Raw genomic sequence first — 12,005 nt, 5'->3', positions numbered from 1 at the left:
TAAAGGGCCTCCCAGACCATCCCAGAGCAATTGAATATTGTGGTTTAAGAGCAGAAGCATTCTTACAAATGAAGCATGCCCTCAAACATCAACAGATAAAGCAGATAACAGTGCATCTACCTGGGATGAAACTGTAGACAGGCATAAGGAAATCGGCCTCACTCTTGATCTCAGGATTTTTGACTCCTAGGGCCATACAGAACCACTGGCGTAGAGGGGAGAGTTTGGGCTTTTCTCAAGCAGTAATGGCTTTCAGTCCTGACTGCTTACTTATTAGCTGTGTGACCTAGGGCAAGCCACTTACTTTTAAAAACTTAGTTTTTCACCTTCATGAAGTTGCCTGTCCTGACTGAATTTTTAAGAACTAAACAGTAAAAATGCATGTATAAAAATTACATACATAAAATGCTTAGTGAAGTCTCTTAATTGGAGTCGTTTGTCATGATTTTCTCAGAATCCTCAGTGGCTCCTCAACGGTGTTCAGCGCTTCTGGAATATTCAACTAGGGGGCGTGTTCTGACTACAACCTCCTAGAGGTTTTTAGAATGATCTGGGCAACAAGGGCTAGATTCTGAACTGAGCAATTAGAGCAGGATGAATGGGGAAAAAATGTTAAGTGGGGGCACCTGGGTGGCTCAGTCGGTTAAGCCTCTGCCTTTGGCTCAGGTCATAATCCCAGAGTCCTGGGATCGAGCCCGCATCAGGCTCCCTGCTCAGTGGAGGGCCTGCTTCTCCCTCTCCCTCTGCCTGCTGCTCTCCCTGCTAGTGCTCTCTATCACTCTAATAAATAAATAAAATCTAAAAAAAAAATACTAAGCGTATTTCCAGCTGTAAGGAAAGCTAAGATGTTAGAATAATGATAAAAGTAAGTCCTTTGAAATGTATTTGTAAGCTGGCACAAAAATGTAAGGGCTCTATAGAGGTAAAATGACATGAAAGCAAGAACCAGTTTCACTTGTCTGCATAAACACAGGGCACAGAAGATAAAGCTTCGAACATGCCCAAAGTGCACAGTTTAATAAGAGATCCCCTAATAAACTGGGCCCCAAAGAGTTTGTCTCCCAATATAAAGGTGGATAGGAAACAAACCGACTCCATATAAAGTGTAGCAAAAATTTCCCTGTCTTAATTTATCACCACCTAGAAGGGAGGGGAAATCTTTCCTGAGAATTTGTAACCACAAGGAATCCCTCCTATCCATACCAGTTGGAAGTCTAAATTTATCTATGTGGTCTTTTAAAACAAAGGCAAAAAACGCTCAAGGCAAGCATTTATTTTTTTTTAAAGATTTTTATTTATTTTTTTGACAGATCACAAGTAGGCAGAGAGGCAGGCAGAGAGAGAGAGGAGGGAGCAGGCTCCCCACTGAGCAGAGAGCCCGATGTGGGGTTCGATCCCAGGAACCTGGGATCATGACCTGAGCCGAAGGCAGAGGCTTTAACCCACTGAGCCACCCAGGTGCCCCAAACATTTATTTTAAAAATAATCTTGGGTTGCTAGTGCCTCGAGGCAACGGGAAGGAGCAATCATAAAGTCCTTTTCAGAGTGTGGCATCATTAACCCAGGCCTGAAAGAATCCCCAAAGATTAATTGCTAAGGAATATGAAATGATCAATAATCACAACCATAGAAAGTATAACCTGGTATAATCACTTTGAAAAACAGTTTGCCTTTAACTAATAAAGTTGAGTTAGTGCATACCAAATGACACAGCATTTACGATACTAGGTATATGCCTTAAAAATCCTTGCCTGTGTGCACCGGGACTGGGTCCAGAATGTTCACGGCAGCACACTTCGTAGGAGACCCAAACTGGAAACAACTCAAACATTCATCACCTCCACAGTGGATAAATAGATTGTGTTACAATCACGTAATGGAATCCTCTGCAGCCTCCGTGATAAATGGACTGCAGTTACCCGTGTCAGCATGGAGGATTCCAAGAAACAGAACAGCACACAAAGGAGGCATGTCACAGAAGGGTCCAAATGTATGATTCCTCCTACAGACAGTCAGCTACATAGTATTTAGGTTAGAGAGGTTTACATAGATGTGAAAACTATGAGGAAAGTTGTGAGAATGATTAAATGGAGCAGAGGATGCCTTTGGAGAGCTGGTCAAGGAAGGACTGATGGGAAGTTCGTAGAGCTGCTTGTAAATTTCATTCTTGAGCTTACTGGGCGTGCTGGCGTTTCTTTCATTATTCTCTAAACTGTTGATATATGCTTCGTGCATTCTTTTGTATGTATGATACACATTATGATAAGTACTTTTTAAAAAAATTTTTGTTTTTAGAGAAAGAGTTGGGGGGGGGGTGCAGAGGGAGAGAGAGAATCTCAAGTAGACCTCCTGCTCAACGTGGTCCCCACTCAGGGCTCCATTTCACAATCCTGAGATCATGACCTGAGCTGAAATCAGAGTCAGATGCTTAACCAACTGAGCCACCCAGGTGCCCTGATAAATACTTTTTATGGGGAAATAAAAGCTATAAAAGCCTCCTGGAGACAGAATATTTGATAGAAAGCATACACATCATTTTCTGGAAGAGAGTCTGTGGGAGACAATGAAGAAGAAACAATCAAGGATTCACACCTCTCATTTCCTCACACAGGCACACACACATGATCTGTAGCTGTGTATGGAGACCACTCTTAACTAGACTATTGTGGTGATCCCTTTACAATATATATAAATATCAAGTCATTGCCTCATATGCCTGAAACTAATGTGATATGTCAATTATACCTCAGTTAAAAGGTTCACACCAAAGTTGTATACCTGAGTGGCTAGGAAATTTGGGGATCTTCAGATCAAAGTAAGAGAATCAAAGGAATTTATGATTCATATCTCTAATATTAGTACCTAGTTACAGTGGCTGATGTGTTAAATGTTCTTGGTAATGTTTGTTGTACCTGAAAGTACTTACATGGTTAATTTAGTGGTTGAATGGACTGATGGATGGATGGAAGATGAATGAACGAGTGAACCGAGAGTCTCCAAGCATAAACTATGGAGCAAACACTTACTAAGCAAACACTTATTAAGCCCCCCCATTTCTTGAGAGAGATTGAGGGTGCACACATGCATGCTCGCGAGGGTGCTCGAGGGGCAGAGGGAGATGGAGAGAGAATCTTAAGCAGGCTGGAGCGCGGGCGGGGCTCTATCCCAGGACCCTGAGATCATGACCTGGGCAGAAATCCAAGAACTGGACACTCAACTGACTGAGCCACCCAGGTACCTTAAGCTTTTTCTTAAAGTAGTGATAAACAGCTTGCATTCTGGAGTCAGACTATCTGGGTTTGCATTCCTGCCATTCATAAGCTGTGTGTCCCTGGGGAAATCAGGTGTTCTTTCTATTGCTTTTCCTCATCTGTAAAATGGAGCTAGTAATGGTACTTAGGGCCACCGTAGCAAACCACCACAAACCTGGTGACTTACAACAATAGAAATGAATTGACTGACAGTTCTGGAGACCAGAAGTCCAAAATCGAGTGTCCACAGGGCCCTACTCCCTCCAAAGGCTGTGGTGTGTTATTCTTCTTTGACTCTTCCAGCTTCTGGTGGCTCCTGGCATTGTTTATCTTATTGTCAACTTACTTCCAGTCTCTTCCTGCATCTTTACATGTTCTCTATTATGTATTTGTGTGTCTCCTCTTCTTTTCTTTTTTTTTGAGGTATAGTTGACATGTAACATTATATTAGTTTGAGGTGTACAACATAATGACATTATACGTATATATCTTTTCTTCTTCCAAAGACATCAGTCATTGTATTTAGGGCCCATTTGAATACAGTCTGACCTCATCTTAGCTAATTTTATCTGCAAAGATCCTATGTCCAAATAATGTTTATGGTCTGAGTTTGCAAGTGGACATGAATTTTGGGGAGACACTGTTTAACTCACTGCACTACTTCATGGAAATATTATAAGGGCTAACTTAATATAAGGACTCATGCAATTAATATATAGAATATTAAGTGACTAATATAATGAAGTTATTATAAGTACACAACAGTGTCTAGCATGTAGTCAGAGTTATGAAGTGTTGGCTTATTACTGAGGTTACTGAGGTTGGGATTTGGGAAATGCTTATTCATTCCAATCACTGCTTTCTGCTGAATAATATCAATATTCCAGTATTGGTGGGAATGCTGAGTTATTAGGTTAATTCATTATAATGCTTGACTCTATCCTTGAAGCTGTTTTCTTGAAAAACATCCGTGGTTCATATTTCTTTCCTGTCTAGTAAAATGACTAAGTAGACAAGACATGAAGTGGTGATGAAGATATTATCATTTTCCAGTTGCTTCTTTCAGATTTTGGTCATCTAGGTGAAAAAAATGCTGACCAATCTGCTTGCATTCATTTTATGTCAGTTGACTCCTTAAGGTGACCTCCTCTGTAGGACTTTTCATGTGGCAGAGCTCAGCTTCTCAGGAGACCTGATGTCCTTCTGTAGTGCTGTGTCTACAACTGGCCTGGGGCATTGTTATGATAGAACATTTAAGATGAAAAAGCAGGCTGTAGCCTGTTGTAAGAGTAACTCCTTAGTTTCTGAGGAAATGACAGCTAAGAGATGCAATACACTGATATTGAGCCAAATACAAAATCTTATATGTATTTTAGCATTAAGGAAATAAAGAACATTGTAAAGGTACTGTGGACAAAATTTGAAAAAAAAAAATAGTGAAGAATCCATTATTTCTCTGCTACCTAGGCAACATGATTTGGAAAAGCTTAAGACTGAGGTGAAAAGCAAGTGAGTCTTCATTTGTGCCGCTCTGTTGCATTTGCCGCCGCGCACCCAGATGTCAGCACGCCTAGCGCACCATCAGTATTCAACAAATGTTCGTGGAAGGAAGATGTGGCTGCATTGCTTGCTGGTGGTTGATAATAAATGGAGGATCTTCTTGGCTCCTTTTCTGTAGCCATGAATAACTTCACTTCCTAAGACGTCATTTTTCTTCTAGGCAGATTTCATGTTCCTCCTCTTGCTTTTTTATATTTTCCTCCCTGTTTCTCCCTGCATACTCTTTCTTTGAAGTATAAAGTGGCTGATTATTATGTATCCATGTGTTAAGCATGCCTGTATGTAACAGAGGGCTGAGAAAAGTGAAGAAAAACAAGTTTTGTTTTTTCTCTTGTTCTTAAAGTTCTCAGGTGGTAAACTACCTACCTCAGAGGATTATCTGGTACCAGGGTCACTGGGTGAAATAGATATGGTGAAGGTATCTATCAGAAAGCCCTTCATCATTAGAGTAGGTGTTCTTAAACATGAATCCATGAGAAGGCTTGGCAATCCTGAACCACATGACGTTAGTGTGCAAATTATGTGTGTGCCTGCAGATTTGATGTGTATGTGCAGATTTGGTGTATGGATGTGTCCATGTGCAGCTGTTAAAGGAAAAATATTTCCTTGTAATTTTTGTTAATCTCAAAAGAATCTGAACTCCAAGTAGGTAGAGAACCACTGAATTAGAAAATGTGGCTTATGTTGTTTGTATTTGGCTTTGCTTTAGGGAGTCTGGTGGTAAAATTCTGAGAGGTAAATGGACAGTATATACAATCACCAAACTTCTCAGATGTGGAATGAATGCAGAGGCTTTCCTTGAATCATGATACCTCTATTTGAACTTCTTTAGCTGCTGTTTTTATGCACTTTAAGTCAGAAGTGGGGATGCTTTACTCACAGTTGTTATCTCTGGCGGTTGAAATATCCAGACGGACTGATGTCATTTGTTCCCAGAATGGTATCAGAGCCCTTCTGGGCAAATTCACTGATAAGTCATTGAGCAGGCACAAAGGAGATGATGTTTTATGGTACAATGAGCCATCCTTGCTTAGCTAATTTATTTCTAACTGAACTTTAAACGAGACCAAGAAAAAACCCAAAAAGAAAACAAACAAGCAAACAAACAAACAAAAAAAAACCCCTAACCATCTCGAAGTAGTGAGCCTCTTTAAAAATCGTATTTCATTTTTCTTAAAATTCCTGGAAACTTCGGTTTGTCCTTTGTCTGATTTGAAGCTCTGATTAAATGATTTGCATGCTTGACTCCAGTCCCAGTTTTATTTTGGCAACAGCTGCATGTGTTCCCAGATACCTGACTCAGTGGCTTCCTTTATCATTTCTGGCAGTCAGCTTGGTATTCTAGCAGCTTCTCCATTGAAATAGCTGCTGTTATTGTGAAGAAACCTTCCTGTATTGTTGCAGGCGATATTTTAATTAATATAGTTACTTCCACACAATTTACTTATTTATTGGTTCATTCATTCACAAAACATTTTTAAGCACCTGCTAATGGGCCAGGATGCTTCTAATTGCAGGGAAAACAGAAAGATGAATGTTACACTGTAGTCACTGCCTTGTGGTAAGTCTAGGCATGTGGTAACTCAGGCCAAAGAGTGAAGCCTATGAACCCTATAATCTGTAAATAAATTAGCTAACCCCTCATTCAGAGCAGTGGTTCTCAGTGGAGAAGTCCCTCCCTCCCCTGCCGGCAAGAGAAATTTGGCAACTGAGGATACATTTTTACTAGTCGCACTAGGGGATAGTTGGTAAAGGCCAGGAATGCTAGTAAACATTGACACTGAACAGGAGCATCTCCCACATCAAAGAATTACCTGAATCAAAATGCCAGTAGGGGCTCCCAACTGGCTTACTCCATGGAACATGTGACTCTTGATCTCTGGGTTGTGGGTTCGAGCCCCACGTTGGGTGTAGAGATTACTTAAAATAAAGTAAAATCTTAAAAAAGAAATGCCAGTAGTGCTGAGATTGGGAAGGCCTGTTTTCGAGGAAAAGGGATACTCCTTCAGAGAGGCATACATGAGAAGGATGGACATTGTAGAGATGGTGGGCTCTCCTTTGAGGACCTGAGCAAGTCGAATCCTAACTAAATTGGCCCAACCAGAACCAAAGACACTTCTGAGAGATGGGATTTCCTTCAGCTCAATTACATTTCCAGGGATGAATTAGCATTCCTCAAAGATTGGCGTCTTGTCCGCTTTCCAGTTGTCTACCCCTTGATCTGCCTCTGCTTGTTCTTAAGGGGCTTACAATTTAGGGAGGAAGAAGGACAGGTAAACCCAAAACTCTAATGCCTATGTGAGAAATACCAAGAGGTCTTGATGAAATTAATGCTCTGGGAGCACCGAGCAACGCATCTCTGCCCGGGAGGTCTGGGAAGGCTTTCCAGATGAGGTGGCCTGTGAACAGGGCCTTCAAAGGTATTTGCCAAATGGCTGACAGAAGACACTCTCCTCTGTTATTTAAGCCATACCCTGCATGATTGCTTTGATAACCAGTGATGAGATGGTTTTGGCTCTCCTTTTGGAAACCTGCTTCTATGGTGTTCTATACGGAGCAGGACTCCTTTCCAAATTGTGCAGATCTGTCTTTGAAGTTTTTCCTCTCACTGTCTTTCTTTTAAAGACTTCACTAGTAGGTGGTTTCAACCCCATAATCTTGGGTACTAGAGTTTAGCAGAAAGGCAGAGTTGTAAGCTTTTGGTGAATGTATCGCAGATTTGGTTTTTGTTGTTTTTAAATTCATATGCATTTATTTATTTGCTCCTGCTAATACTCAGGTGGCGGCCTTAGCTTACTTGAAAATATATGGGAAGTGTGCTTCATAATTTGGGTAGACATTTATAGATGCCTTTCAGATACATTCAATGTTCCAGCGCATCGCTATGTGCTGTAGGAAAATCCAAGAGAACATCCTCCAAATTCCTCTTAAACTAGTATAACAATGTTAAATGTATTGGTGAAGCTATGAATCGAAAAATTGGTTGTAATAGTTTAATGTGAAAGAATGGGATAGATGTGAAGTTTCTGACAAAATAAAACAGTGAGATTTTCATAATGAGACTACTAGGAAGTTATGGGGTTTCTCTTTACTCTCTAGGAATTGTATGTTGATTTAAAGTGCCTACATAGTATGAGGAATTTTCTCTTTCGGCTCAGAATCAGGACATCACATAAGGGGTAACTTGATATACTTGAAAGCAACTTTTCAAGAATTTGTCCTTTCCCTAGTGACTTTAAAAGACCTTTAAGAGTATTTTTGTGTTAGAAATAGAATGGTTCAATTTAAAAATCTTTCTTTTAGTTTGGACTGTAAGTTGAATAGTTCTAACATTCTGTGAGTTTTGTTTTTCATCAGAATGTCTTTCTTTTTTATTTCAGTCTGATGCCAATGCCAGTTACTTAAGAGCAGCTCGAGCTGGACACCTAGAAAAGGCCCTTGACTACATAAAAAATGGGGTTGACATCAACATTTGCAATCAGGTTAGTTGTGGTTATTGATGCTATTTAATTTTTTACTGAAGATTTTAAACATCCAGACTGTGTGAAACTCCTTGAATCCTTCATTAGTTATTGCCAAGACTCTCTCTTTTTACCAGTTTAGCGTTTGGTTTTTTTGGTTTGGTTTTGTTTTTGTTTGTTTTTTAAAGGTTTTATTTATTTGACAGAGAGAGACACAGTGAGAGAGGGAACACAAGCAGGGGGGGGTGGGAGAGGGAGAAGCAGGATTCTCTCTGAGCAGGGAGCCCGACCCGGGGCCTGATCCCAGAACCCTGGGATCATGACCTGAGCGGAAGGCAGCTGCTTAACAACTGAGCCACCCAGGCGCCCCTGTTATTTTGTTGTTTTGTTTTGTTTTGTTTGTTTGTTCAGTTGGTTAAGTGTCATCAGCTTAGATTTTCAAATGACTCTGCTTTGTTAACGAAGCATTTAGAAATGTAGGTAGGCATCCTTTAATAATTCCTAAAATTAGTAACTAATGATACCGGAACAACCCACCTGACTTTTAAGTACCTTTATTCGTAATTCAAGTTTCTACACTGCACACATACAAGTGATTGTTGGTGGGATATGATCTTAAGAGTTCTACGTAGACTGTTTGCTGCTCTATTCTCAACATGCTAAGTAAAGCTTTCCCTTCACTCTTAATCAGAATGGGTTGAACGCTCTCCATCTTGCTTCCAAAGAAGGCCATGTAGAAGTTGTTTCTGAACTGCTACAGAGAGAAGCCAATGTGGATGCGGCTACGAAGGTCAGTATCCCCTATTGAATACTTTTTGTGTCACTTGACAGATTCAATGAGGATTCAGCCCTCAAAAGAATCAGGGCAAGCATCTCATGAGATACTTGCCAACCACGTTCTCTTTGGGAAACTTATAAACATAGAGGGATTCCATATTTTATAAAATGTTAAAACAGAGAAATAAAGAGGGTGAATTGATGTATCTTTTCATTTTACAGAAAGGAAACACAGCCTTGCATATAGCATCTTTGGCCGGGCAAGCAGAGGTGGTAAAGGTCTTGGTTACAAATGGAGCCAATGTCAATGCACAATCTCAGGTAAACCTACAACTCTATTGCCAATAAGTGTTGTAACTTACAGATGTTTTTTGGGTCAAGTCCTGTATCCTCTAAGAATACAATTCAGTGAATAGCTACATTGTTGCAAATTATTTTAATTCATATATGTTCTGTTACATGTGAAAGAGATTTTTTAAAGTCATCCATCTTTGAAATTGGGCTGGTAGTCATAGACATAAATGTTTGGGGACTGTCTGTAATGCAGTCTTATACACTTTATTATGCTAGCTCAGGTCCAATCTCAGTACCCATTAACTTACAAAGGAGATGAAAATGCCTATAAATGAGGAAATGCCTCTTATAGGTCCATTATGTTTCAGTGCTTTATCTAGTTGAAAAAGGGAAGACGCTGCTTAATTCCCGTTTAGTAACTAAGGCCTCACCGTTGTTTCCTGAAACAGATTAAAAGAAAAAAACAGAATAAACTTTAAAATTCCCCAAACTAAAATTTCCAGATTCTTTCATTTGGATATATGCTAATCATACATTCAGTAGGACGTTCTATGTGCTCCGAGTCTTGCATGAAGTTCTAAAAAGAACACCAATAGATTATGGTTTGGTAGGCTTTCAGTGTAAGAGAATTTACTTTAAAATAAGTTTAAAGATCGGTCCTCATAATCCGAATTTTTCATTATTGCACTCCCCGCAGAAATGAGGTTGTATAGGAAAGCAAACATCATCATAACACAGAAATAACTGCTAAGAACCTGACCATTTTTAGAACTGGTCCTTACTCAAGCGTTCTTTCTCAGTGGATGCCTTCATGTACTCCTCCTGTTTGTCCGTCTGCACCCCAGGCAGTTGGATACTGAACAAATGGATTGCAGAACAAAACCGCAAGTTTTGCGAAAGACACAGGATAGCCTAAAGTTAGAGGGAGGGTGCTGGGGAACCCTGGCTTCACAACTAAGCTGTAGGTTGTGGTTTTCTAGCAATGTGTGAAGAATTAGGATGATTTCCTGGTAAGTGTTTCAAATGAGAATGAGTTGAAAGTCAAAAGATTAAATGACCAATAAATAAATAAATAAATAGGTGAGGTCTTTGGTTAGCAAATCCATTTGTAAAAAGGCTGTCTGTTTACTTATGCTGTGAGAATAAAAAGTGAAGGACATCAAACTGTCATAGAATTCTGTCAGAAAAATTACACGTTCCTCTGCAGAAATCCTTTTTGGTTTAGTCTTTGTTCATTGTGAGAACTCATACAGGAATTCCAATTATAACCAATATTTTGTTAACTCCTAAACTTGCTTTTATGGTTTCTAGTTTTGTCTTTTAGAAGAAAGTCTCAGTCTAACCTTTTTCATTATTTACTCGGCCCTTTTGATTTCCAGTTTTAAGTGTACTCGATTTCCACAATCATCTTCAGTACTGATTATCTTTGGCTAACAGGAGCCTCCTATATTTTATGGGTCTGTGGCATTGGGGTGACTTCCTCCATGGTTGCCACGCCATAGGAACGTGGTGCTGATGCTGTTATATATCAGGGTCATGGAGGAGCAACCGCACTGCGCTTCCAGACGTGTGATTTCTTGTATGTCGGATCTGATTCTTTTCTAGTTCCTTGTGGTTGGACCTCTGAGACGTGGTCCACTTATGCTGATTCTCTCGGAGTGATGATGCTTTTCCAGAAGGGAATGATACCAAATTGAATATTGACAAGTATAGTCCATTGAGAGAGATACAGACAAGCCGACTATAATAAGCAAAGCATCGTGCTTTTAAAACATCTTTTTACTGGAAAGTAAAAGTGTTAAGCTCTGAGAGAGTGCGAGAACTCTTTAATCCATTTTCATTTCCTTTATCTCCCCAAGGGAGAAGAAATAAACCTCCTTCTTTTAAACATTTCACACATTCTTGACTGACGTTTAGAGCTGCCATAATTTTAAACCTCCTTGACGATGTCGGAGAGAATCCACAATTGAAATCAAATTTCAATTTATACACATTCCCTAGTGATGATGAAGTGACGGAGAAGAACATGGGCTGCGGAATTCCCTGTTCCCTGCAGCTGTGCTTGGCATGTCGTGCCCCCACAGTTTGTAGTAGAGCACCCCCTCGTCTGGACACGTGCCCCCATGTGCCTACTGAGCTTCATCATCCCGTGCACAGAAGAAGTAACAAGATGCCCGGGCAGCACACTGGGGTTTCCATGATAACTCCTGGTAGTAGCTTTTCAATAGGAGCTTTTACAAAGAAACGATAAGCAATAATGCCGTGAGATTAAATTCCGTTTAGGCGTCAGCACAGAAAACATCACAAGAGTACTAATCTTCAAGAAAGACAGCATCCCTGTCTGAGTGAAGTTTTAACCAAATGGGTAATACGTAGTAGCCAACAAAACTAGTGTAAAGAGAGTCCCTCATCTTCCTTAAGCATAAAAGTTCTCCTTATCTTGAAAATGAAAATGGAATTGGACGATATCAAGTTCTGATCTTATAAACTGAGGATCTATAAGCTAAGAATTTTTAAGATGTTACTTTAATTTTTGACATTGCCTTGGTCTTATGTCTTAATAAGTTAGTTAACTCTTTCTTATATTACTTAACATTCCAGAGATGATTTAGGCCTACCTTGAGAAAGAAATTAGGTTAGATAATTAAATTGTGATTATAAA

General features: G+C 39.9%; 1 protein-coding gene across 1 annotated transcript in view; it reads left to right on the top strand.

The window, feature by feature from the left end:
• The window catches only part of LOC111144687 (ankyrin 3), a 334,097-nt gene that overhangs the window by 101,478 nt on the left and 220,614 nt on the right, over positions 1–12,005 (top strand). The window contains exons 2-4 of the mRNA XM_022499108.1: positions 8,192–8,293; positions 8,964–9,062; positions 9,272–9,370. Coding sequence (XP_022354816.1) covers positions 8,192–8,293; positions 8,964–9,062; positions 9,272–9,370 — 300 coding nt within the window. The remainder of the gene's footprint in view (positions 1–8,191; positions 8,294–8,963; positions 9,063–9,271; positions 9,371–12,005) is intronic.

Source organism: Enhydra lutris, unplaced genomic scaffold (genome assembly GCF_002288905.1).
Source record: "Enhydra lutris kenyoni isolate GAN:26980312 unplaced genomic scaffold, ASM228890v2 scaffoldscaffold12, whole genome shotgun sequence".
NCBI classification, from domain to species: Eukaryota; Metazoa; Chordata; class Mammalia; order Carnivora; family Mustelidae; genus Enhydra; species Enhydra lutris.
This window is presented reverse-complemented; position numbering and strand designations above follow the sequence as displayed.